Below are 25242 nucleotides of genomic sequence, written 5' to 3' on the forward strand. Positions count from 1 at the left end.
GTGAGTAGTCCTACCCAACATATTTTCAGTGCTTGGACTGAAAGGTGATTTTAAAAAGTAGTCCTTTCTTTCTGTCATTTTCAGAATTCTGAGTATAGTCTGGGACATGCACATTTTTATTAACATGTTCTTCAACATTTCAGGCAATGTATGACGCTATACAGAAACTTGATAAGAAGTTTGATGCACTCCAGCGAAAAGTGTCAGAAATGCAGCATGTCCGGATGAAGCCACTCCTTTTCAAACCTGTAAGTAACCGACACGCTATTTTTATTATTGCCTTATCTGTCACATAAACAGATGTTTGTCAGTGGCATCAAGATCTGTCAGCTCAGCTATGTTTCCCTATTTTGTAAACAGATTTCTATCAGCAGTATTTAAATTTGTCAACGTTAAAAGTAATTGATGGCATTTTAATCTGTGGACTATAAATTGCCCCATGACATTAGCACATTGTTGTGCTATTTAAAGTAATTTCCATTGTTGACAGTGGTATTGCTGTGCTTAATATCTTGTCCAACAGTATCCCTTACAGTTTACGTCACTTAAAATATAAATGTCGCAGATACAAATGTGTGTACATGAAATGGTCATTGATCTTGGCCCAGGGTCGACTACACCCTGCCTTATGATGATCAGGATCTGAAATGGGACTATCTCAAAGCCTCAGACGTCTCTTATCTATTTTATACTTACTCTGTCTCTTGTCACCTTTTATATCTTTTCTTCAATCCACTCCTATGTATTGCTTAGCACTATAGAGTACTCCAAATCTGTCTGTAAGCAGACATGGGGCTAGAAAAATACCCATGCCATAAACCTAGTTGAGTTATATTTATCCACATTATAAATAGTTATTTAAAAAACTAAAGCTGTTATATTTAATTTCACATGAAATATCTGCTACATTAACAGTTGTGTGCTCATGTTGTGGTATTTGCCTTCAAGCTTGAAATGCATTTTAATTGGTAAAAAGAATCACCTCTAGCTTTAGAATGTCTGAAAGAAGTTTCCCCATCATAACTGAATTTGATATTCAGTAAGCTATGCATACAAAAATCTCTTATGAAAGTGTTCATTGTGACCTGCTAATCAGAATGCCAGTTTCTCATTAAGGCTTCATGAGTCCTTATGTGTGTCCCATAGTGTTTGGCATCTACTTGTCATCTTTTGTGTGTGTCTTTATGTGTGCTTTTCCCTTCCTCAAATTGTTTAGAAAAAGCAGTGCCCATTTTTCGTTCATTCAAATGCTAAGATGAAGGCAGACCTTTGGGCCTTGAATTCCTTCATACCAGTGCTGAGATGGTAAAGGCCCACACAGACGAAGCCAACGCTCTCTTGTACATCAGACAGCAAAAGGCTCCAACTCCTGAGCCTAGGTGTGTAGTTAGCTGACCTTGCAAGATCTGGTGCTTGCAACTACTCCACCAACAGTGTGACCTTGCCTGCCTCACCCAGATTAGCAAGTTCCAGTCCATGGAAAAGTAGAGGGTGCTACATACACCCTTCCCTACCATCGCTCTGCCTGAGCCCATTGTTCCCCAAGGTTTGACATGTCAACACCTGCAATTTTCATCAGAGACCTTAGAGGTCCTGATAGCTACCAGATAATCCTCCATCAGAACCCTATGTAGGAACAAATGACTGAAGCTTTTTCACTTGATATTGCTGAAGAAAATTAAAATGCTTACATTCTCAGACAATGATGTAATGTTTTTCCACAACACCCGGCTGAGACTGGTGTAAGTGGATAAATGCAGGACAAACCTTGTAAACTTAGGATCCTGCCATTACTGGCCCGTGAAATCTTTCTCCATGATCAATGAGACCATCAAGATATCCTGAGGCTCTAGTGTACCCTGCCAGCTCCTGATACCTCAACTGGCTGATCCACAAGTCTTTCAGGCGAATGCCATTCTTTGATCTGAATGTCCTGCATGGAATATTACTTTCTCAGTCCTTGAGACGCATAAGCAAGCTTCAAGCCCTTTGTGCCTCAGAGCCACTAATAATGTTTCACACGGAGAGGGTAGGTCATCAAACACACCCTTCCTTTTAACTGCTTTTGTATTAATACCTGAATCAGGAAATAATTCTTCCAACTTTCTTTCCATGCAAAAGTCCCCTTGTATCAGATGATTCTGCGTAAATTCTACATGAAGTGTGCACTACACTGATCAGCCTTGAACCAAGGACCTTTGTTATTCAGATCAGCTTACGTCACTATTGTGACCAACTATGAAAGCCAAGTGGCTGTCAACTACTATATGGATAAAGTCATGCCTCACCAACTGCTGCACTCCGCACCGGAGTCCAACCTCCATTCAGTGTCAGGCACACTTGAGTAGGGCTAAAGCATAATTGGTCACATTCTCCAGTTGTTGAGCTCTCAGAGACATATTCTATGTTATTATGTGCTGAAACAACAGTAATGCTTCTGATTGATGCTAAATGTATCCAGCAATGTATATGAAAACTCTTTGTTAAGACCTAGCTGCCTGATAAGGCCTTCTTGTGTTATCCTCCCATTGTCACTTTCAGTTGCTTTTGAATCTACGTACAGGTTGAAAATGGGAAACAGTCAGGGAGTAGGAGTGAGTAATCTCTATGATGTCTCTGTAATCTGAGTGAATGGAGCCCTCCCCATTATCACTCCTGACAACCCTTCTGCTGTTAGTCAAAAAGCACCTGGTGATCACCTTCTGGTGCCACTACTCGTATGAAAAACTCTGTATGTAACCCATGAAGAAGTTGTTTCTGGTTCTGCTAATACATTGTAGAGATACCTTCAGACTGGCAATTGTAAGAGTAGCTCAGTTACGGTAAAGATAACTTTATCCAACTGAAACTTTCGGCCAAGCTTTCAAATATGTTTGTTTCTTTTGTGGTAGTATATTAAATGACTGCAACTTTGACTAATATTTCACATTTGTCCTCTCCTTTGCAGAGACCAGTTGGGTTTTCCCACAGAAGTTCCTTCAATATGCCTCCTGGCAAAATGAAACTAAAACTGCAGAAGCCCTTTCACAGAGAGTCCAACTTGCAGGATTATTCAGCTCCACAAGGAATGCCCGGTTCTACAGTGAGGGTTAGACTGGAAAAGAATCCTCTCCTTGCCAGCCCTACATTAAAGCCTATTCACCCAATGCCTCTTCAACAGGAACCTCAACAAACTCTCCACAGACAGAGTCCACCACTGCCCACCATCGTCTCCACACACTCGTTACATGCACCCTTCTCAGTGGATGAAAGGGTTCCTGACCCAAATATCCAAGCAACTTTTGTGGAAACAGTGTCCCAAAGCTCCGCTAGGCTCTCACCAATGGTTGTTAGTACACCTGTGATGCCTTCAAGAGCAATGGGTGATAACTTACAGGTACTAAAATCGATCTTGATGGTTGTTCTAAATATGATGTATACTAGATCATGTTGAGTACTTTTAACAATAAAGTATTTTGATCTTTTTCAATCAAGCAGACAATGCCTGAAGCCAACTTTAGAGATACAGGACCAGTGCTCACTAACTATATTCCTCCCCTGGAAAGTGTGACCATCAGTCAAGAGCTACCTTCCTCTTCTGAATCTGTCAATCCTTCCTTAGGTGAGTTGGAGCAAGCCCATGGTTTGCAGATTTTCACTGGAAGACAGCTATTTTTCTCAAGGTCTGTTGTTAAAATATACATGTTTACATATTCTAATTGTGCCTTAAATATGAAGTAGAAATTATTCTTAAGTGTTAGGGGAAGACGACCAAGGCCTATAGGGAGATGTTTAAGGGATGTAGATAATCTTGAGGAACACTTGTTTTTTACTCTACTGAATTTTCTTAATCCATAATTGTTTAGCCTTTCAAATTAACAATATGTATATATGTTTTGCATTTACACTGACCTCTGTACTTTGCATTTCTCCTTTCTTGTTACTGCTCAGATACCCAACCCTCCATTTGTGCTGTCACAATCCAATTAGATAGCTAAGTGGGTTAATGTGCCTCATTGTATTTATTAGGTTAATGTGACCATGTTTATTTGCCTATGTATTTAGTGTTTTTGCATAGCACTCCTGCTACTTTACAGGTACACCTGGGTGCTTCAGAATATAGTGGCAAAGGGTGTTACTGGATAAGTTGTGTCGGAAGAGGTTCAGATGATCCCATCAGCTATGCTACTATGCCAATGATGACCATTTTAAGAGAACATTGAAGTAGCCTATGTCTGTAGGCACCAATAAACAGGGGAGTTTCCTATTTTCTAGGGAGACATGGAAACTGCTCTTACCATCTTATGTGGAAGGCAAAGCAGTTCCAGAATGTGACTTTCTGGATGGCTAATGAAACGCTGGTTCTTTTAGACCTCTGTTTGTAGGTAGAGCAGGAGAGGATCTTCTGGAGTTCTTCTGAGGATCTTTCAAATGGAGACTTTTGTGCAATGCAAAAAATTTCAAAAGTTGAACATTTCCAGTAGTAGGAGCTAGTCCATGGCCTTAGTGCTGGGGTGATGGGTAATGGAGCTAGATGTTTTTTCATGCTTTCCCCTTTGAGTTTCACTTGGAGCAATGTTTAGATGGTATTACAGCATTTAAATCATGATGATGTCACTGCTTAAACCAGAACCATATGATGTTCAGGATCGCTAAGGAAAGGATACTCTTAATTGAAGACACTCTTGAAGACAATATTTACATGAGCGGTATTGGATAGGTCGCAAACATCACCCCTTTGTCGCTGGACACTAGCCGCAAGGAAGGGAGGCTTGTTGAATTAGCTGTGTGTTTAGAGAAAGATCCATGTCTTAAAATTCGTCGAGGGAAGCTTTTCCTGGTGTAGCCATTATTCCTTTTTAGTCTGAGAAAGTTCAAGCTTGCTGCCAGGCTTGAGTTCCACCAGAAGCTTCAGATGAAACTCGAAGTCCAACATACATGTATGCTAAGCTGTAATATTTGATGACTTGAGTCAGTGTTATGGAACAAGGTTGGTGGTGGTGTAGGTTTTCTTGTTAAACCACATGAAATTGTGTCAGTGCCTGGAGTCGTTGGACATTCCTTCAGCCTGACCTGTCTGAAATCTGGGTGTTGCCATTCAGGATCCGATTTGTTCCACACTATGATAAAAACATGTGGAGTGAGCAGGTGTCTGCAGAAAAATGCCTCCAGAAATGAGAAAATACTCTATGGCAGAAATAACATCTGGACACAGGTAACAAGTGAGTAGTTTTCCAAGACTTTTTGCTATCCAAGAGCAAGACCAATGAGAAGATTGTAGGAAAAGGTTCAAGGAAAGCAGACACAAACAGTACTGGCCAAGCAAAATAGGACTTAAGGTACTAAAAGGCAGAGACAGAAGAAGTGACAAAAAATAGCACATGAGGGGATGATGAACCCACAGACAAATAGGACTTTGGCTGCATTGCAATTCTCATTGAATTCTTGCATTGCAATGCAGGCAACAGATGCTCCTGGCCTCCTTTTATATAGTAGAAGGAAATCAGAAAATGAATTGTGTCACAGGAAATGCAGAACCCATCTTAAACTGGACTCATAACTTAGGGTTCATATTGGCAGCCATCTTGAATTGGGCTAGATTGAAAGAAGTAAAATGTGTTGTAGAGCTAAGGAAGGGCTTTCACACATGTGCTCCAGATCTGTCTTGTCTCAAGCCACCATCCCACTGACTTCATCACAGGCCAACATGACGAGAAGCAGGCAACTACAAAAAGTTCAGAAATGATGCCCTGCAACTGACAGAACACAATGGCTTCAACGTGCTACTTGATCTCTGTCTCATTCTTGAACTCCTGAAGAGCTGATCCAGAGTCTGATCCAATGCAACCTGTGATAGGTCCAGTGGTAGACTCCTTTCTGTACCCCACCCAGAGCTGACATCGGTGGCCGATGTATCACTACTGGGCAGTGGAGGCCTTATGGGAGAGGTGGAGATTAGAGGACTTCACATCAGTTTGTTGGTGTTGTGGGTGATGTGCTTGGCAATGAAGGCCCTCCCACCATCGATCAAAGGGTGATTAGTACAGGTAAGCACAGACCACACCACCATCATGTGGTACTCCAACCAGCAGGGCAGAGTGGGTATTGGGTCTTGTGCCAGGAGGCTCTGTGCCTCTGGATGTGGCTAGCTTGCCAAGTCATTTCTCTGATCGTGATCCACTGGGTGGAATCTGTAAGCACCAGGGGAGATTAACTCTGCTGCCAACACCTAGCAGATCACGAATAACAACTACACCCAGTGGCAGCGCAGTGTGTTTTCCAACAATGAGGAAAACTACAGAGAATGCGCAATGTCAATGTTTTTGCGTTGTAGAGTTCAAAAAGTCCCTCTCTCTTTCTCTAAAACACATTCTGACTAGAGTGGAGCATGGGACTCCTGTATACCTTTCTGCCTCTATACTTTCCTGCTCGAGTGCTGAAGAAGATCAAACTCGTCCAGGCCCAAGTTATCCTACTGGCTCCAAATTTGGCCAGGAAGGTGTGGTATCCACAACTTCTGGGCATGAGCATCTGTCTTCCAATTAGGCTGCCGCTTGGGGAGGAACTACTGTTGCAGCAACAGATCATAGTCCTGCACCCATGCCTCCACAATCTGAACCTCCATGCTTGGGGATTGAGCAGTATCAGCTAATTACCTTTGATCTTCTTCCCAAAGCCATTGATGTTATTCTGGCAGCCAGGTGCCCAGCTACAAAATCAGTGTATGCCAGGTGCTCTAACAAGTTTGTGGCTCAGTGTAGCACTCGCTAAATTGATCCACTACAAGATAAGCTGTCTGAGGTGTTGTTGTTTGTTTTATTGTTGGCCCAGCAAGGACTTGTGTTTCACACTGTTAAAGGTTATTTATCTGCCTTTTCAGCTTTTTTAAGGTTGGTGGATCAGCCTTCTTTATTTAAATCACCTGTTGTGTAGAGATAACTTGAAGGTTTACAACATATTTTTCCACCAACACCCTTTGTGATGTCACAGTGGGACTTGAATTTAGTTCTCACTTTGCTAATGTGCACCCCATTTGAGCCAGTGTGCAGTTGTCCACTATATCGCTGGACCCTAACATGGTCTTTCTGGCTGTGGTAACGTCAGCTTATCACACTCATGAGCTCCCAGCACTCGTGGTCCAGCCGCCTCACACTACATTTTTCAAGCCAAACTGGTGTTGATAACTTCATCTCTGCCAAAAGTGGTAACACCTTACATATCAGGCATGCTATCACTCTTCCAGAAGGCTGTGCTCTGCCTCATCCCTTGTAAGAGGAAGAGAGACTCCATTGTTTGGACTATAAAAGAGCCCTCAGTTTCTACATTGATCATACCTGAGGCCATCTGGTAAACAATCAACTCTTGGGCAGTGTGCAGATCTCTAGTTTATGGACTTTTTAGATGGAAAAGAGTTCATTCCACGGAACAGGGCATCAGTGCACTCGTTCACAAAGCACAATTGCCTTGACAATCAGGTCTGTCTAGAAGGGATTTTTAGCTGTTCAGTCTTGCAGGACTTTTTGGTCTGAGCCGTTCCACAGACCCACCACCTTGGAAGGTATTGCGTTGGTGTCTATTCACAAGGGGAGGAATCGGCAGCTAGAAGTATTCAGCAGAAGAACAAGTTTCTTACCTTCAGTTAAACTCTTTCTGGTGAATATTCTATCTAACTACAGATTGCTCACCGACACTCCAGTTTCCCCGTTCTGTGAAATGAACACTTTCCCATCTACAAATATCCCAAACTATAGATCTGCACAGTAGTCAAAGCAATTTTCCAATGGGCTCTGCATCCGAGGACGCAGACAAGCCTTTGAAAGCAACGGAATTCAGCACGCCTGGGTGGCGTACTATAAGGCCCACAATATACTGTGCCACCCAACGACATCTACTGGAAAGAAAGAGTCCTGCTTTTGAGTTTTAAGAACCAGTCTGATCCCTGAGGGACTATTCACAAGGTGAGGGATATGGGTTTAGAGTATGAAGAAAATAGAAACCTTCTCAGGGGTCTCACTAATACACCTGGTGCTTTTAAATCAACAAAGAAGAGATTGGCACAGAAGCTGTAATATCAAAAGACATATTTATTAACCTCAGATGAGGGAGACTACGTCACACAGTAACCTCAGGAATCTGTAGGAGGCATTCTAAGGAGTACAGAGAACAGGAGTCGTATATATGCATAGGTTTACATAGTCAGCATAAAACCAAGGGGAGGTCCTGGCATGTACCAGCATGCAACTAATATGGGCATATAATATTTCTTGCTCAACAAAGTGGGAGGAGAGTCATTACTCCCTACATCAGCAAGAATAGCCTGACAGTTATAACATAAGAGCAGGTGCATTCTACTAGCTAGGCCTATCTAAGCATGTGCAATGCTCTGGAAGAGGGAAATAGCACATGGCGGGCACATGGCTAACTAAAATGGCTGCCAAGTACAAAATGGCTTTCAGCTCATGCTAACAGATCCCTGCAATCTTTAACAAGTATCCACCAGAAACTGCATTACAGGAGGTAAGTTACTTGTTCTTTAGTGCGTATGATGTGTTTTTGGCCTAGTTTTTGGGTTGACTAATTATTTGGTATTCACTTTCAGGCATTTCAAGATTTATTTTCCATGATAATAATCATAACTTTTGTAATATTTTTTGGGGTATTTTGTTTCTAATACTATAGCTTTAGGCTTTACAATTTAAATATTATCAATGTACAATTTATATCTGATCAATCTTTTTATTGGATTTTGCAGACAATTACAAAGTAGACAATTAAAACATTTAAAAAAAACCATAGCCAGTATTTTGATAATAGTAACGGAAACCATCTCCCCTTGAATCCAAGCTTGCCCGTCCTGCATCTACTTCCATGTAACAGTGGCATCTACCTGGATGGAACACTTTTCCTCCCTTTAATCAGTGCTTTCACAGAATGTTTTAAAAACCATATAGTTAAGTCATTTTCCATGTGACTAAGTTAACATTTTTAGGGCCTGATTTAATTTAGTGCACAGGATATTCCTTATCAAACGCAGCAGTACCCTGTCCACCAAACCCTAGGTCCACCAGCCTTGTATAGAGATGTCAAGTGTTAAGTTTTACGTCGACAGAGCCCCCGTTGGCTCAGTTGACAGAAAACATCCGCAGACAGAGTAGGTGCTGCTTGAGGAAGGACATTTCATCATTCACCCTATTTAGAGTGCATACTGTAATGTCGTTTTCTCCTGTCCAGTATCGCTGGCAAAAACCTGGTGGTTTGGATAAGAAAATAAATAATGGCACCCACTACCCTAGGAGATATCTACCAGGGGTCTTTAGTTTCTGTTTTGTTATTTTTCAGAACAAAACTTCTGCTTTGGCTGAAAGCCATCATACATCAAACCGTTTGTACATTGAAAGGAACTACTGTTATGATGGTTCCTTTCAGTTTACAGAGATGACCACTGTGCCAATGGTTATCTCTAAATTTGGCAAACAGTAGTCTTAGAGAGTGGGTGGCAGAGGTAATGTTCTCACCACCCTGACAGACAGAGTACAATCTGTCAAAGTGTAAATCAGTCCCTTTGTCTTTTTCAGGGAAAACCTTGACTCTTTTCATATGATCTAATGAAGTTTGCCAAACATCACACATTTCCTTAAATCATCATGAAGGGAGAGGATCTTTTCACTGTACTGAATGTTCCACAGTCATTGCTTTTAATGTAATGCAGTAGGCGATGCACCACTACTCCACCTATTGCTAGTATTTGTTTTGCTGACTTAACAAGTTGTCATAACAGTGTGTAGTCAAGTCAAGTCAAGAAATACTTTATTCGGTTCAATTTTCAGAAACCATAAAAGTACAAGACACACTTAAAAAACGGTCCAAAGGTCGCAATACATCATTAAAAAGAGTTACATTTTACAATACAAAAGAAGCAAGCGATAATACAAGCATTACAGAGAAAAAAGCTAGATTCAGTTATACAATAAGCAAAATTAGTAGTGGGTATTCTACGTCCAATTGATCTTTTTACCCAATCTCACTGCAATAGATAAGAATTTGGCCACATTATAGATTTCCCAGATATTAGTTAACATCTGAAGATATAAAATAGCTGGTTTTACCTGCCTAAACCCTCTCCCCTTTAACAGGGGGATGATGAATTTTTTCCTGATGTCTTTAAAGTAGGTTCAAAAAAACAGGTAATGGGCAGTGTCCATGATGGAGCAGCCATCGCAATTACATATGTTCAAATCCAGGTCCCTGGTCCAGCCATGACGGCCAGAAATTAACAAATGGACTTTGTTCAATCGGAACTTAGTGAGAAGGTACCTATGGCTTGGATTATTAACAACCTTCAAGTAAAGTTCCGGTTCATGGTCTGAAGAGACAATCAATTGATGAGACCTAACAGAGGGTTTTATCAGCTCCCTGTTTTCCCTGTCCATTCCACTATACAACAAAAAAGTGTTTTTTGCCCACTTCAAATCCGACTTCACAAGGGCAGATGGGTTGTGAAACAGTTCAGGCCTTCCCAGCTTTACACACAACTGTTCAACATATTTTAGCCAAGGAATCATGTTCCAATGATCTAATTTTAGGCAGTCCTTCAGAATTTCATGATTAACTACAAGCTCTGGATTGAGCCACACAGATATCCATTTCAACAGAGGGGCCATAGAAACTCGGTCTTCCAGAAAATCCACCCCGCATTCCTGATGTACAATATAGCTGGCCGTGGATTTTGGCAAGGAAAGAATGGATTTTAAAAAATTATCTTCGATCACTTGGAGAAATTTGACAGGCCTAATACCCCACAGGTCAGCACCATACAAAGCGATGGCTATACATTTAGCAGCGTACACTTTTAAAACTGCCTCTATGGGCTTCACCCCAAGTTTACGTGAAAAACCAAGGACTGCAGATATGGATCGTGCCAAAACCTTTTTTTTCTCCAGCATTTGGGGGTGCCATGTAGAACGGTCATCAAAGACAACACCCAAATAGGGGAATCTGGAAACCCTTGATAACTTGTGGCCATTACAGTGTAAAATCATGACTTTTTTTTTGGCCTTTGCATGGTGACCTACCACCATTACATGGGATTTGCCAAAATTGATGTCTAAATCCAGTTTTGTCATAAAACTATAAAAAGAGTTCAATAGGCTTTGCAGACCCACTGCAGTTCTGGCTATAAGAGCAGCATCGTCTGCATACAATAATGCGGGCAATGTGTATTTCCCTGCCCTAGGTATATCTTTACATGCTGTGCCCAGTGTTCCACCCAAGTCGTTAATATATAGTGTGAAGAGCAGGGGAGCAAGAATACAGCCCTGCCTTACACCGTTGGTAATACTAATTTTCCCTGTACAGTTCCCTTTTCTGTCATAGCGAACTGTAGTGGTGAGGTCCTTATGGAGGTCGGCTAGAAAATACACGATATTTGGGTGAATTCCTATTCTGAGGAGCTGGCCCCACAACTTGGATCTGTTAACTCGTTAACAGTGTGTAGTCATTGTGTTAAGTTCTGATTAGTGCCCGGAAAGTACCTCCCGCAGTTCGTCAAGTATTGGATTTTCTAAAATGTAATTAATGAAACCCAAACCTCCTTTCAGAAGATGTTCACCTTTTTTTACTGTTCCTCTAACTTTGCACTACTTAGCCCTGCATGCTACATCTCATCCAGCACACCTGGAGTATTCTTTTGAATTTGAGGTAGGTATATTCCAGCCTACATACTTTTCTAGGGGGCTCCTTGCTAAGTCACCCCAAATCTAATCCAATTTTCTTCTGGCACAAAGTTAACTAGCCTTTCAACCCATGCCTGGGACTAGTTTGTTTTCTGAGTCCATCTATATGTCAAACTTCATACATTTTTTGTTCCCAGATGTGGACAGGCAGAGATTTTGCATTTACACGACATCTGTGTACCTGGAGATATACATGTTGCCAAAGCAACAATACAGAACAGAAAATACATCCTTACCTTTCAGTCTCCCCCACATAAATTTAGTAACCCACATCTGCTGCCTATCAAATATGTCCTTAGCAATAGCTACTGTGGTATGACTTAAAAATGTAAAGTAATCTTAATAGCATTTTTATTTTCCTACGGTTTGCTCTCCCTAAACCTTGACATGACCAGACGTGATCATCTATTGAAATCTGCTCGTAGATCTGTTAGTTAGCTAGTAGGGGGCATTAGCACTACCAAGCAAGGTTTGGATAGGAATCAGACAAATTGTCAAAATCTCTAAATTTTTCATGTTCATTTTTAAAACTATCAGCTGTCTAAAGCATTCAAATTTGGAAGGTAAGTCTGGCATAGCTTTGAGCTGCAGCTCTGTGGTTACTAGTATGGGCCCAATTGAGTTAGGCAGTGCAGTATCCCCAAGTAGGATATGCCTGATCATGAAAAGTTCTGCGTGCAGGAACACCAGGTCTGATTTAACTTGCTGGAAAGGCAGCTAGTAAAATTGAGTGCTATTTGGGGTGCTACTGCATGCACTGTCTTAACTTGACCCCCGGCCAGGCTCTCCTATGGCATTGGGGAGCATGGAAGGCTCCTCCGAGCCTTGCATCAGCTTTCTCTGCTCCGGGATCCCTTCTCGTTGCCTTACCGATGACCCACAGTGGTTGCCCAATTCCCATTTGCCACCTTCACAAAGGAGGTGGTATGTTTAAGGGAGTGGAAAATAGCATATTGTTCCACGTGAAATGGAGATGCCATGTGGATATTTACCTGATAAATAACTCATGACTGGATTGTGCTTGGAAAGAATTACAGGCTGGAATCCTGAATTCCTTCCTACTTATTCTAGCCCAGGTAATTCCCCCCAACCCTCCACCCACTGCACCGCTCAGCTCGTTATCCAGGCTCCAGTCTTCTGCAAACATTATTAGTTTAATGTTTCTTTCTCTCAAATTGTATGTTGCATACATTTCTTGGTGCTGGCGGTTATGCTGAAAAGGCATCCGGGTCTTATGCCTCTGTGATCAACTCCGTGTCAAAGTATAGCCCATTCTTGCTGCTCCTAACTACATTATCCTTCCTGTAACTAGCACTTAGCCGAGTTTCTCAAGTATTTCTCTGGGAACCTCAATAGTGTAAGTTGATCAAAGACTTTATCAGCATCAGCAGACAGCAATATTGCTGGATGTTGTTTCGTTTTCTTCTTTTCTTCTCCACACCCTTCTGATATTATCATTTATTTGCTTATTTGTATAAATCTTGGGTGGTCTGAACTCACCGGTTGTAATGAGAAGGATGCCAGTGTTAAAGATATCCAAGTCTGTATCTATCAGTGCCACAGGTTTCTATGAGGCATACTGCCTGGGTTCTTAGCCAGGTTTTAGAATGATTGTTATTTCTGTTTCAATCATTGAGTTTGTTACCAGCCCAATAGTGATTAATTAATTGTAAACAAATATAGGGTGTGATAACTTAAATGCAAACGTTGTACAAGCACTTCCCTCCAAGCCATCAGGTCCATATTTTTATTTTATTTCTGATGGATACTTCTGTCTGCAGATTCCTCATCTTTTGAATGTCCCAGGTATCGGATTGAATCCAGAAACTTTCCAGTAGCGCTGGCACCACTTCGACACTGGATGCTATTGCGACGTCACTGGAGCCTCCAATAACACTGGTGCCAACTATGTTGCCAGCTTCAACTTCAGTGCCACAACTGTCAACGGCGACTCCATATTCCAGCAGCATCACCCTTAGTTCCAGGTCAGCCCGTACCACCACTACCCGCACTACACTCTACACCGATGGTACCGCAGCTGACTTCTCCAGAACAGATCTCTATCCCATATTATTGCCTCTAATGGAAATGTTGGCTCCGCAATGTAGATCTAGAAGAGAGGCAAAACGTCTCATGGAAGAGGGATGCTATTTCTTCAGAGATTCTCATCCACTGGAAGAACCAAGTCAAGACACTGATAATGGTGGTGAGGGGCTGTCCGGCACCATTTACCCAAACTTCATGACACTCAGAGACTGCAGTGGCCTCAATACTTTGCCTGAGTGGTAACTCTACTCTGCGATGGGCCTTCTGCCACTGGAGGTCTCCTCCGATCACACAGGCTTGAGAAAGGGTACTTTAGCCTTTGACTTAAAACAACCCTTCAGCAGAGACCACGGCTCTACCTCCTTACCAAAGTGTTACACCGAGCCGCTGACGTAGCAGAACGTTTGCTACTTTTTAATGGAGTTCTCACAGAGCTGATCCTTGCAGTATAGGAGAAGCCCGCCTGTTCGGTGATCAACATAGGGGTTACCAAGAGATATGGGCTGGCTATCCAGTCATCTGTCACCAGAGAGCCTTGTTGTCCAGGCCTAATGCTCATCGAAATTATCGCCAAGTGCCTTCCTCACTACGCTCTTAGACATGGAATCTCAGAAACTTAAACAGGTCGCAAAGTAGTCCTTTTCGGCTGCCAGTATTTCCCTTACATTCATTAATGTGATCTGCCTGATGATACAATATATTCACATGCTATAGTACGTTCCACAACTGGTGACCCCAAACTTGCCTGATCACCTTCATCCTTGCTTCCCAGAGTTAGTGAGAGATAGACAAGTAGACACAAAACATGTCATCCAATCAGGTTTAGCTAAAGCAGATTATGTGGGACGGGCCACAGGTACATCCATATCCTTGCATCGCCATGCATGGCTCAGAAACTCAGGATTTTCACAAGATATGCATTCTACCCTAATAGATCTCCTATTTGATGGGCCATGCCTCTTCGGAGCAAAGACAGATATGTCTCTCTAAAAATGTAAGAAGCAAAGCCACTGCGAGTTTGTTTAGCCCACAGACTCTGCCGCAACGCCACCCCCACTAATGCCAGAAAAATTCCCCAAACTCCCAAAAATGTTTGCAAGCCAACCCTCTGTATTGCCAATATTGAGGCCATGGCAAAGGTAGAGGCCATCCTGACCTCTCCTTCCCATCTGTTCCTAATTGTCCTCTCCAGCCACTGCAGGAAGTAGCCCTAGTTCCCTCTTGTAGGAGCAAAGAAAAATGGCGACCTTCACCCGATGCTAGACCTCAGGGTTCTGAAATGGTTTCTCTGAAAGGACAAGTTCAAAGTGCTATCCCTAGTACATGTTGCTTACGTTGGAAGTGAGAGACTGAATGTTGTCGTTTGACCTGCAGGACTTATATTTTAAAATGCTAATTCTGCAGTCAAACAGGAAGTATATATGGCTCACAGGCCAATAAGCCCATTCCTACTTTTTTGTATGACTTCAGCTTCATGTGTTGCCACGAAGGTGATGGGAATGGCTACTGTCAATCTCAGATGCACAGGGATTCCAGTGTTTCCTTACCTGGATGACTGACTCGTCAAAGCTGAGTCTTTAGAGGAGGTGTTACGGTATCTGCAAGTCACAGCAATCTCTGCTGTTCAACCTGGGCTTTTCCATCAATGAGCCCAAATTTCACCTGGTGTCCTTTCAGTACATTCGGTTTACAGGGGCAGTGCTGGACACTGGATCGAATTGCACTTTTTCACCTCCTCAGAGGATATAATATATTCTTCCTATGATTGCAGTGTTTCAGAAGATAGCACAAGTTCCAGTCCTGATGGTCTTGCACAATCACGGAAGCCACGAACAGAGGAGGAAGCACCACGAGGCTGGAGGTTTATTGGACCTCCATTTACCCGTCTGTTCAGTTTTGGCTCATGGGGCATTGTTCCCCTTCCAACCTAGCATACAACCAAGCATACCAGTACTAGCTAGGGCGGTATAAAATATAAATACACATTGATAAGAGTAACTACCTTACAGTTTAGGGTACGTACACGCACTGTGGCAAAACATCTAGTGAGTGACAGGGGGATCTGACCCCGGTCCTGACGAAGGGGCATGGTGCCCCGAAACATGTTGACCCGCACAGGAAAGCTAGCACACTAACCAGCTTAATCTTTCCGACATCACTTTTTTAATAATACCAGCCAGTGCCTAATAAATACTTTTTCTTTACACTAGGCCAGGTATTTTTTAATATCACCATATCACCCCTGACCCTACTGACACTCACTCCCACTCACTCACATAGCACCTTCACTCTAAAGGTGCTCCAGCGTAGTCGCTTGTCGCAGCACTGCCCCGTTCGGTAGCCGAGCGGGAAGACCCCGATGATGAAGCATGACACCAAGGGCCCATTGGTGTGTGAGGGGTATTTTAACACATCATGTGTATTCCAACACCAACAGGATTCACAATAAACCTCTCCGAGGTGGACCTTTGTGATTACTAGTACTTTGACAAGAGGAGGACGTGCCCACCTCGGTGCCTACCAGCACCACCTCTTCCATCCCCTTTTTGATTTTCTCGGGTCTTGCACATGCTACATCTGCTAGCTTCCTGCATTCTGATGATCACTCGCTCACATTGGCACGTGAGGAGCACCCAGTGGTGGTTATGCAAGCAGTTGTCCCAACATAGGAGACATCTAGGGTGTTCTGGCAGAATCTCTGGGCAGCTGATTTGACTAATGTAGTGTGGAAGGCAACCTGGAACAAGGGAGGCTATTCCAGCTACTACCAGCAGTGGCTGAAAATGACGATACCTCAGGTGGATCTTTTTGACACCCACAATGCTCATTGCTCAGTGTTCTGTGCCATTCATTATCCGTTTGCAGGGAGCCTTAGGAACGTATTTTGTTGGAAGTGGAGCTTTCCACCGCATTACGTGTTTCCCACAAACCCTTGATTCTTCAGGGGGTAAAGATTAACCTCGACCAACCCAAGCCATTTTAATGGTCCCAGACTGGCCAAGAAGAGTGTGCAGTGCAAACTGATGCACCTCTTCTTTTGCCCCCTGCTCTGTCACCCTCACAGGATAGATCTCCTCTAACAATCGTAGGGCTAGGTATTGCACCCAACTACAAGAGGCTACAAGAGGCTCTAACGTCATGCCTGGAGATTGAGTAGGGTAACCTGAATGCTTTTTCTCTACCTCATGAAGTGGTTGATGTTATCCTAAGTGTCTGCAGACATTCCACAGAAACAGTATTTTCCGGGAGATGGAGTAGGTTTTTCAAATGGTGGGCAGACAATTCTGTAAATCCTCTTAAGGCCCATTCATCAGACATCTTATGTGTTGCCCTGTCATTAGACCAACAAGGGTGTGCAGGTGGCACATTAAGAGGCTACTTAGCTGCTTTGTCTGTCTTTTTCTGTATACCGGACCAAACATCCCTCTTCAAATCACTAATAGTAATGAGGTTTCTGAAGGGCCTCACTAACTTGTTCCTGCCTACCCCTTTCATAATGGCACAGTAGGATCGTAATCTGGACTTACTTTTTTGATGTTTTCCCCATTCCAACCCTTGCACAGTTGCCAGTGGCATTTGCTTACCCTTAAGGCTATTTTTCTTGTAGTTATTATGCCAGCGACACATGTCGGTGAGTTGCAGGCACTAAGAGTCAAGCCCACCTTCACTACTCTCTTCCCCGACAAGCTGGTTCTTAGAACCAGGTCAGCTTTCCTGCCCAAAGTGGTTGTATCCTTTCATATGGCACAGGCTATCACCGTAACCACATTCTCTCCTCCTCTTCAATCTATTATAGAGGAACACAGGCTGGATCCCAAGAGAGCGGTCAGTTTTTATGTTGACCATACCAAACCCTTTCGAATTGACAACCAGCTTTAAATAGGCTACACTGGTAAGATGGAGGACAAAGCCACCCAGAACTGGACAGTGTCAAGGTGGATAATTTTATGCAATAAGATTTGCTACTCATTGGCTCACAAAGAACCCCCACAGGGCGTGAAGTATCACTCTGCCAGATAGAAGTCTTTCACTTCAGCACTGGCAAGGGAAGTTCCCGTTGCAGAGATCTACAATGTGGTAATCTAGGCTTCCCTCCACACCTTGGCAAAGCATTACTATTTGGACCCAGAGTTGCGGAGGGAAGGTCACTTGACCTGCTCTGCCCTTAAGGATTTCTTACTTGGTGGGAAGGATCGCACCGACCAGATGGACTTTGTTTTGAATTGAACAGAGGAACTGAAAGACCAAACATACAATTGAAGGGACAGATGGATGCTGCCAAGAGGGGTATCCGGTTAGAAACTAGCTGCGAATAATAATGTTTTAAGCCCTGAAGATGTCCCTAATGGACGAAAAGCGTCGGCTGACATTGATTTATTACAGTGTGATCTGGAGTTATGAAGTGAACATTGTGAAATAAAATGCATTAATTGGATACATATAAAACTGCCTATGGACTTTTTGTGAATTGAGCTACATAAAGAGTAATTAACTTTGCGAATTTTGATGAATTAAAGCGCTCCTTTCCGATCAAGGTTATATTATCTTTATAAGGTTCCCTTTCTAGAGATAGTATTGCACCTTGTACAGCTGATGTCGTCCCATCATATTTGCCTCAAATATGTGTAAAGAATTGATGGGCCTGACATTGGGGTGCTGGTGTGGGCTTTTTATGGCTCCAGTAACATCACAATGGAGTTACTTTCAGTGCCGAAGTGGAGTCATCCCCCCAGTACTTGTGAGGAGAATTGGTGAAAAGTTTCCGGGTTCAGTCTGACACCTGGGACCAAATCTTTCTTCCAGTATGATGAGAATCAGTTTTTAAGCCTTGCATATCGTAAACATATTGGTCAAATAAAATAAAATAAATATTTGTAAGCACCAAAGACCTGCAGTTAAGAGTACCCCTAGATGTACATATTTTCTATAAAAAAATGAGTTTCCTCCTACTCAAATCTCCAGCCTTCAGAGATCAAACAAAACAAATCAGTTTTTTAGAGTGTTCTGAAGTATTGAACTCCTTTTTTGAAATCTTCAAAAGAGAGCTGAAATGTTTTTGGTACAGTTTCACTTAAGTCTTTGGTACCTTTTCTTCATCGCGGAGTTACCCCTTCGGGGGTGATTCCTGCACTATATAAGCTATGTTAAGATACCATATATTGACATAACATCGATGTACATGCAACCAAAACGAAACAGTAGGCTTATAAAGCAAACGCACCTCCCCCAATAATCCCCATAATTCAAATTGTGTTACTGTATACTGTGCACATCCACTACTGTTTCCAGAGAGTGATCCCAAGGACCAAAATTGATTCTATCACAACTGTGAAGTGCACCACAATAAATAAGTTCCAAAATAATTTACTTCATCCAATCAGTATGAAATCAAAAATGTTCTTTAATCTTTATATGAATATCGTGAAAACAGCCAACGCGTTTCGTCCAACTTCTGTGGACTTCATCAGGGGTGTGAAACATACAAAACATATAGTGTATAATACAACGTATATAAAAGACCTACAGTACCACATTTATAAGTACAAAACAATACATTGATAAAAATCCCTCACAGGATGATTGTAGATTTCCACACATATACCTACAGGGACAGTATATACTATCAAAGAGGAACGTGATAACAGAAGAAGAAACAGAGGGGTTAATTAGTAGTAAGCTTAAAATATCAATGGTCCTTGTTGATCTTGGTGTCTAGACATACTATTTAAAACTAGTATAGGGGAGCGTATGACTCATTGTTTGTTTATTCAGTCCAACCATTGGTATCGGTCCCATGCACATATTTACACATATTGAGTTATTGAACAACATAAATCAAAGGGGAGAACGAAAGTGAAGAGATAGTGAGACAACTAGAGGCTGAGCTGCGTGTGATTTAAGTGTATCTTATTTCAGAGACATCACACAAATGTAACCCATGAGACATACCTTTTATATTAGTTGTGTCCTTCTTTGACTAGTGTCATGAATATCAGCTCAGTATTGTTCACAATCATCGGTTCCTTCTTTTATGTGCATGATCCCTCTTGGATCAGGGTAGGCCCGATACCTTTTTAGTTGGTAACCCCGCAATGGTGCCTGGAGATAATAATAATAATCCTAAAGTTGGGACTCCCTATCAAGTGGCCGTCTCCTTAATACAATTGAACCACCACGTCTCTATATTTAAGAAGCTATGTGCATTCCTGCTAAGTGCTACCAGGGATGTAGCAAGGAAAATGTCCCATCTATTGGGTAGTTGCCCTAAATGTGACAGGTATTTTTGCATTTGGAATGCATCATCCCAAATGCAAAAATCGCAATTTAAGTAATCACAAAATTTGCGATTACTCAAATTGCGATTGCATTTAGGGAATCACAAATTGCGATTCCTTAAATGCAATGCATTAACAACAAAAAGATTGCGATTTTGCAAGTAGGAATTGCAAATTACCGTCAATTTTATGTTGATGGTAATTTGTGAAAACTTTGAAAAATGCACTAAAGTGCATTTTTCAAAGTTCCACGTTACACACGCACACACCACACACACATGCCCTTGGGGTATGTGTGTGCGCAACATGTGGTAACATGAACATTTCAGGGGTGCAACGGGGTGTCCTTTTGGCACCCTTGAAATTGCATGCGCAGTTTGCGAGTACCTATTGGGTACTAGCAAATTGCGCATGCAATTCCCATTCATTCCTATGGGCCTCTAAGCCCATAGAAATGAATGGGAAGCCATTCTTTAATTGCGACTGCCAATTTGCGAGTCGCAGTTAAGGAATGTGTAGGAATCGCTATTTTTTTAGAGATTCCTACATGCATAAGGATTTGCGATTCCTTAAAAATCGCTATTTAGGAATCGCAATTCCTTTCTTTTATGCATGTGGCCCTAAATGTTTTGTGTGTTTCACAGCCCTAATGATGTCGACAGAAGTTGGACGAAACGCGTTGGCTGTTTTCACAATATTCCTATGAAGATTAAAGAACATTTTTGGATTCACACTGATTGGATGGACTAAGTTATTTTGGAACTTATTCGTTGTGGTGCACTTCACATTTGTAATAACATAACATCGGTGTACGACTGGTCTTATCTAGTTTGGGAATCTGATATGCATACTACAATTGTACAATACATTATTATGGATTGATATTTAGCTGATGTTTTTTGTGTTATAAATTCATATTGGTCTCATACTCTATATTACTGGAACTCTCTTTTCAATTATGTTTATAGTTCATCTTTTTTTAGCATCACAAACAAATTGTTCACACAATGACCTGTATTAATTTGCTTGCTTCCTGTACTTTGGTCCTATGTAAAGTGAACTGTTCCACATTTTGATCTTGTCTGCACTGTATAAAACTGCAAGTAAATAAAAACAATGTGAGAAAGATCAGGCTCCTTTTTCTAGTTTTACCAATGTCTGTGTGTCAGATGCTAGACAATGGTAGTTTTACCAGTAGGCAGTCCCCCAAATCTTTCTTGTGGTTCTTTTGTTTATGTGTCCAGATAGCTATACCTTAAGCCTGCATATTATAGACTGTTGAAAATCTTATTTCTTAAAACCTTTTGCCAATGCTTCCATATTATTAGAGCTAATAGTCTACACAACACTGTATAATCTTGGTTACAAGTAGAAGAAACATACCTATGCTTGTATAAGTCTAAACAATGTAATGTGACAAACCAGATGTTTACCATTCTGATAGAAGTATGTGTGATATGCTCCCTGGCTTGAATTTGTTTCTCTTATTCATCCCTTTGAAAGAATTTGTTGGTGATCCTAAAAGAAATGTCAAAGTATTTGGAAACTATTTGATGAAGGCACGACAGAAGACAAAACCCAAGTATGCTGCACGATATTTGGTCCGAATGCTGTTTCCAAAGGAGACGTTACTATGCAGCACCATGGGGACCGGTGCAAGAGGACGCAGATCCCTGGATCCCAACAAGGTGTCTGCTATAAGAGGTACGATTGTTTGTATATCTTCACTGTTGTGCACAATGACGTTATCAGTTAGGTGAAGGTTTGCGGAGAAAACGCAGGAGCACATAATAAACGGTACAAGAAGGAACGGTGAAGGAGCAAGATATTATTTGAGTTTCAGGGGTACAGCTGTCACTTTGTTTGACATTGAAGCTTTTGTTTTGAGCAGCTTGGAAAATAGGCTGATATTTCCCCCCTCCCAGATTAACTGATACTGAGGGTACCAGTAACTCCAGAGATGTGGAAAATCAATCCCATTATGAGTTTGTGCCGAAGGTCCATTAAGTATTTCGGAATGACAAGAGCAATCAGTATTTACGGGTCGAGTTCCCTCTGTAATTTCTCCTTTCCCTTGGACTTTCTTAATGGAATTTCAGCTGCTTCCAGTTATAAAAATCTTCGTGTGAAAGTAAATGTATTTTTATTCCACCACTAGGTGTAACCCTCCACTTTTTTGCCATTCGTTATTTCTGGGCAGAGATTTACACCCAGGTGTAAGCTTACATGTCTCTTCTTATGCAAATAATGGCATGCAGCCACATATAGCAGAATTTAAGAGTGTACATTTGTCATCAACAACTTTTCATCTATTTTAGAGATCCCAACCACTGCTTTGGAGCTCTCTTTATAGGGCAGTATAAGAACATTTTAATAAAGTTTATTATTTGAAAAAATAATTAAAATATGTTATTGTATAATATATATGAAAAATCTATTTAAAATATGCATGAATAACCTGGGCATAATACAGTAGATCTTTACAGTACATTAACTCATCAAATTAAATGTGTATTAAATAAAACAAACTAGTTTAAATGTATTAAGTTTGTACATGTTATTTTTAAACAAATTAAAAATAAAATACTCACCCTCATTGACATTTTTATTTGTTTCAGTATTTAGTAAACCTTGTTAAAAAGTATGAATGTATCTCAATTTTGTTTAGTAAATTAAAAATAAATTATTATGTGATGTACATAAATATTGGTGATTTACTTGACGTATAAGATCTTTATGGTGGAATGAGAATACATAAAAAGTGATTATGCTTAATTGACCATGTTCCATTTATATGTGGTTGTGTTGCTAAATAGAACTTTACACAAAAAAACAAATGTTGAATAACTGTTCCCAGTTATATTATACAATATGTAGTATTTTGATACACCACATTTGTACACCGCTTTACAATAATTGTACAGCTTTTGTTTGATTCTAAGATGTAGATTCTATTATCATTGGTTTATGATATTTAACCATTTGAATAGATACTGGGATAGTCTGTTGTAATGACGATAGTGCATGGGCATTTGAAGAAGGCTTTAGTCATTTAATTGCTGAAGAAACCATTCAATTACAGATTGACTTTTAGTTTCCACAGTAAAAGTCAAATCCAAAATAGGGACAGTACAGGACCACTGTGGAAACATGTGAAACAGAAATCCAATTGCTTAAAGGGGAAGAAACCAACCTAGTGTATGTCTCTGAGAAACCTCTTATCCTCCTAGACAAAGACCATCAGGCTCCTCTGGTTCTCATGCCTTATCTGCAGCATGTGATACAGTAGACTACAGAACCATAACCAAGATTAAAAGATGGTACTAAAACCACAAATACAGCTTCAACTGGATCTGGTGCTACCTTGACAATCGAAGCCAATTGAGATCACTTATAGATAGGTCCTATTTGCAGGATGTGGTGTTATAGATGACCTTCTGTACATTCAGCTGCCATCTTCCGTTGGATTGACAATATTACAAATAGTTTTTTTTGTTTAAATTTCTCTCTGTTTTGAGGAATCCTAATCATATTTTCAAACCCCACAATGCATCGGTTTGAATATAGCATCCAAGATCATTTTTTACTGCCACCAGGTTTGGTGCTGAAAGCAAGTGCACCATCTACAGAAGTATGTCTCTATCAAAACAAGAAGTAGAAAGCACCGATGGGGACATGGAAAGGGACCCGGGAGCTTGGAGCAAAGAGAAATCTCATTGTTCGTTGAGAGTCTCGAACTAAATAATCAACCTCTCGCACTACTGTTTGAGAATAACTTGAAGGGGGAGAGACGTGGAAAACACTTGATCATTTATAGAGTGACCCAAGTTTTATCCTTCTAACTACTTTTCTGCATATAAATTTGCCTTCTAGCTAAACTACTGGAAATACATAGCACACAATTCCAGACTTGATGGGTGATAATCAGATCTGACTGCACTTGGTAAATGATGGCACAAACCAATCGAGCATCAAAAAACTCATCTGTATCTGTCAGTGAATAACAAAAAGTTTACCATAGCTAAGCAACACCAAAATTGAACGTTCGCTTTTGTCCAGTACCATAAGCGAAAACAATACTATTCACAAGGCCTCCAACAAAAAGAATAGCCACAACCCTAGCCGCTAGAAATATGAGAAACATGAGTCATTTCTAACAGTGTCGTAATCCAAACTAATGGGGCCCCCATGCAGGGTGTGATGAGGGACCCAAGCGTCTCCCTGATCGCACAGACATTCATTGGTCTTTCTGCTGAATGGCTTATAGGGTGAGGGAGCCCCCCCCCCCAAAACAAGTAACCACTGCGGGGGCCTCTGCTACGCCCCTGATTTTGAACTGAAATCTATAGTTCATTCCTCAACTAAACACTGCCAAAAGAAACCACCTTCTTACTTCTGGTCCTCTGCAAGATTCTATCACTTCTTCAAACAAAGCAATGTGTAGAGCTAACCAGATCGCAAGCCACAGCTCACCTGTGCTACTTGGACTATGGTCTTCAGAGACCCACACATGAATCTCATTAACAGAATGCAGCATTTCTTAAAATCATATTGCAAGGATAGGTCTCCGCTGAAGGAAAGTGTACCACCCATCTTAAAAGTACTCCACTCGCTTCTGGTTCCAGATAGCTATGGCACTGTCTCTCGTATTCATGTTACTGCGGTTTGTGTTTTTGTGAATGTTGGCTCTAGTTAACATTTGTAGTTTTATTTTTGGACCCAGGCCTTATGTTTTGAAGGATGGATACCAGTTAGCATTTGCCACACTATTTATTATGAGGATGATTTTCTGCTTTCATTTCAAATCTTTGACTTCACTACATCACAGTGGGAAGCTTTGATCGGCTTCGGTTCTGTACACCCAGTGCTGCTCTAGTTCTCCACTCTTTGTTCAAGTAACTCTTTAAAGTTGCTCGACAAGTGGGTCTAGTGGCAATTTTCAAAGAGTTTGAGCTCTGACTTGATTTAGATTAATTTATTGCACAATGAGTTAGTTTCAAATTTGCCACAACAGCCGACTCTAACACTAATACGGAATTCAAAACCATGATTTCTCAGGAAAGATGGTGATTTGTTAATAATTCAAAATACTTTGCCACACTACAAATGCAATCTGTTTAAAGATCATCAAACAAATGCATTCGGCCATCCTATATTTAACCTTAGACATGAATGTAATAAATCTCTTCAACCTTTTCTCCACTGCCAAA

The 25242-nt window shown here is 41.2% G+C and overlaps 1 protein-coding gene across 4 annotated transcripts in view; it reads left to right on the forward strand.

Moving 5' to 3' along the window:
- BEND2 (BEN domain containing 2) overlaps window positions 1–25242 on the forward strand; it is a 279920-nt gene that overhangs the window by 166493 nt on the left and 88185 nt on the right. For 3 of the 4 annotated variants that reach the window (XM_078656147.1, XM_078656150.1, XM_078656149.1), the window contains 4 exons: window positions 144–248; window positions 2948–3376; window positions 3475–3601; window positions 21536–21736. In XM_078656147.1, the coding sequence (XP_078512273.1) occupies window positions 144–248; window positions 2948–3376; window positions 3475–3601; window positions 21536–21736 (862 nt within the window). The remainder of the gene's footprint in view (window positions 1–143; window positions 249–2947; window positions 3377–3474; window positions 3602–21535; window positions 21737–25242) is intronic. The other variant, XM_078656148.1, reaches the window with a different exon arrangement.

This window comes from Lissotriton helveticus, chromosome 8 (genome assembly GCF_964261635.1).
Source record: "Lissotriton helveticus chromosome 8, aLisHel1.1, whole genome shotgun sequence".
NCBI lineage: Eukaryota > Metazoa > Chordata > Amphibia > Caudata > Salamandridae > Lissotriton > Lissotriton helveticus.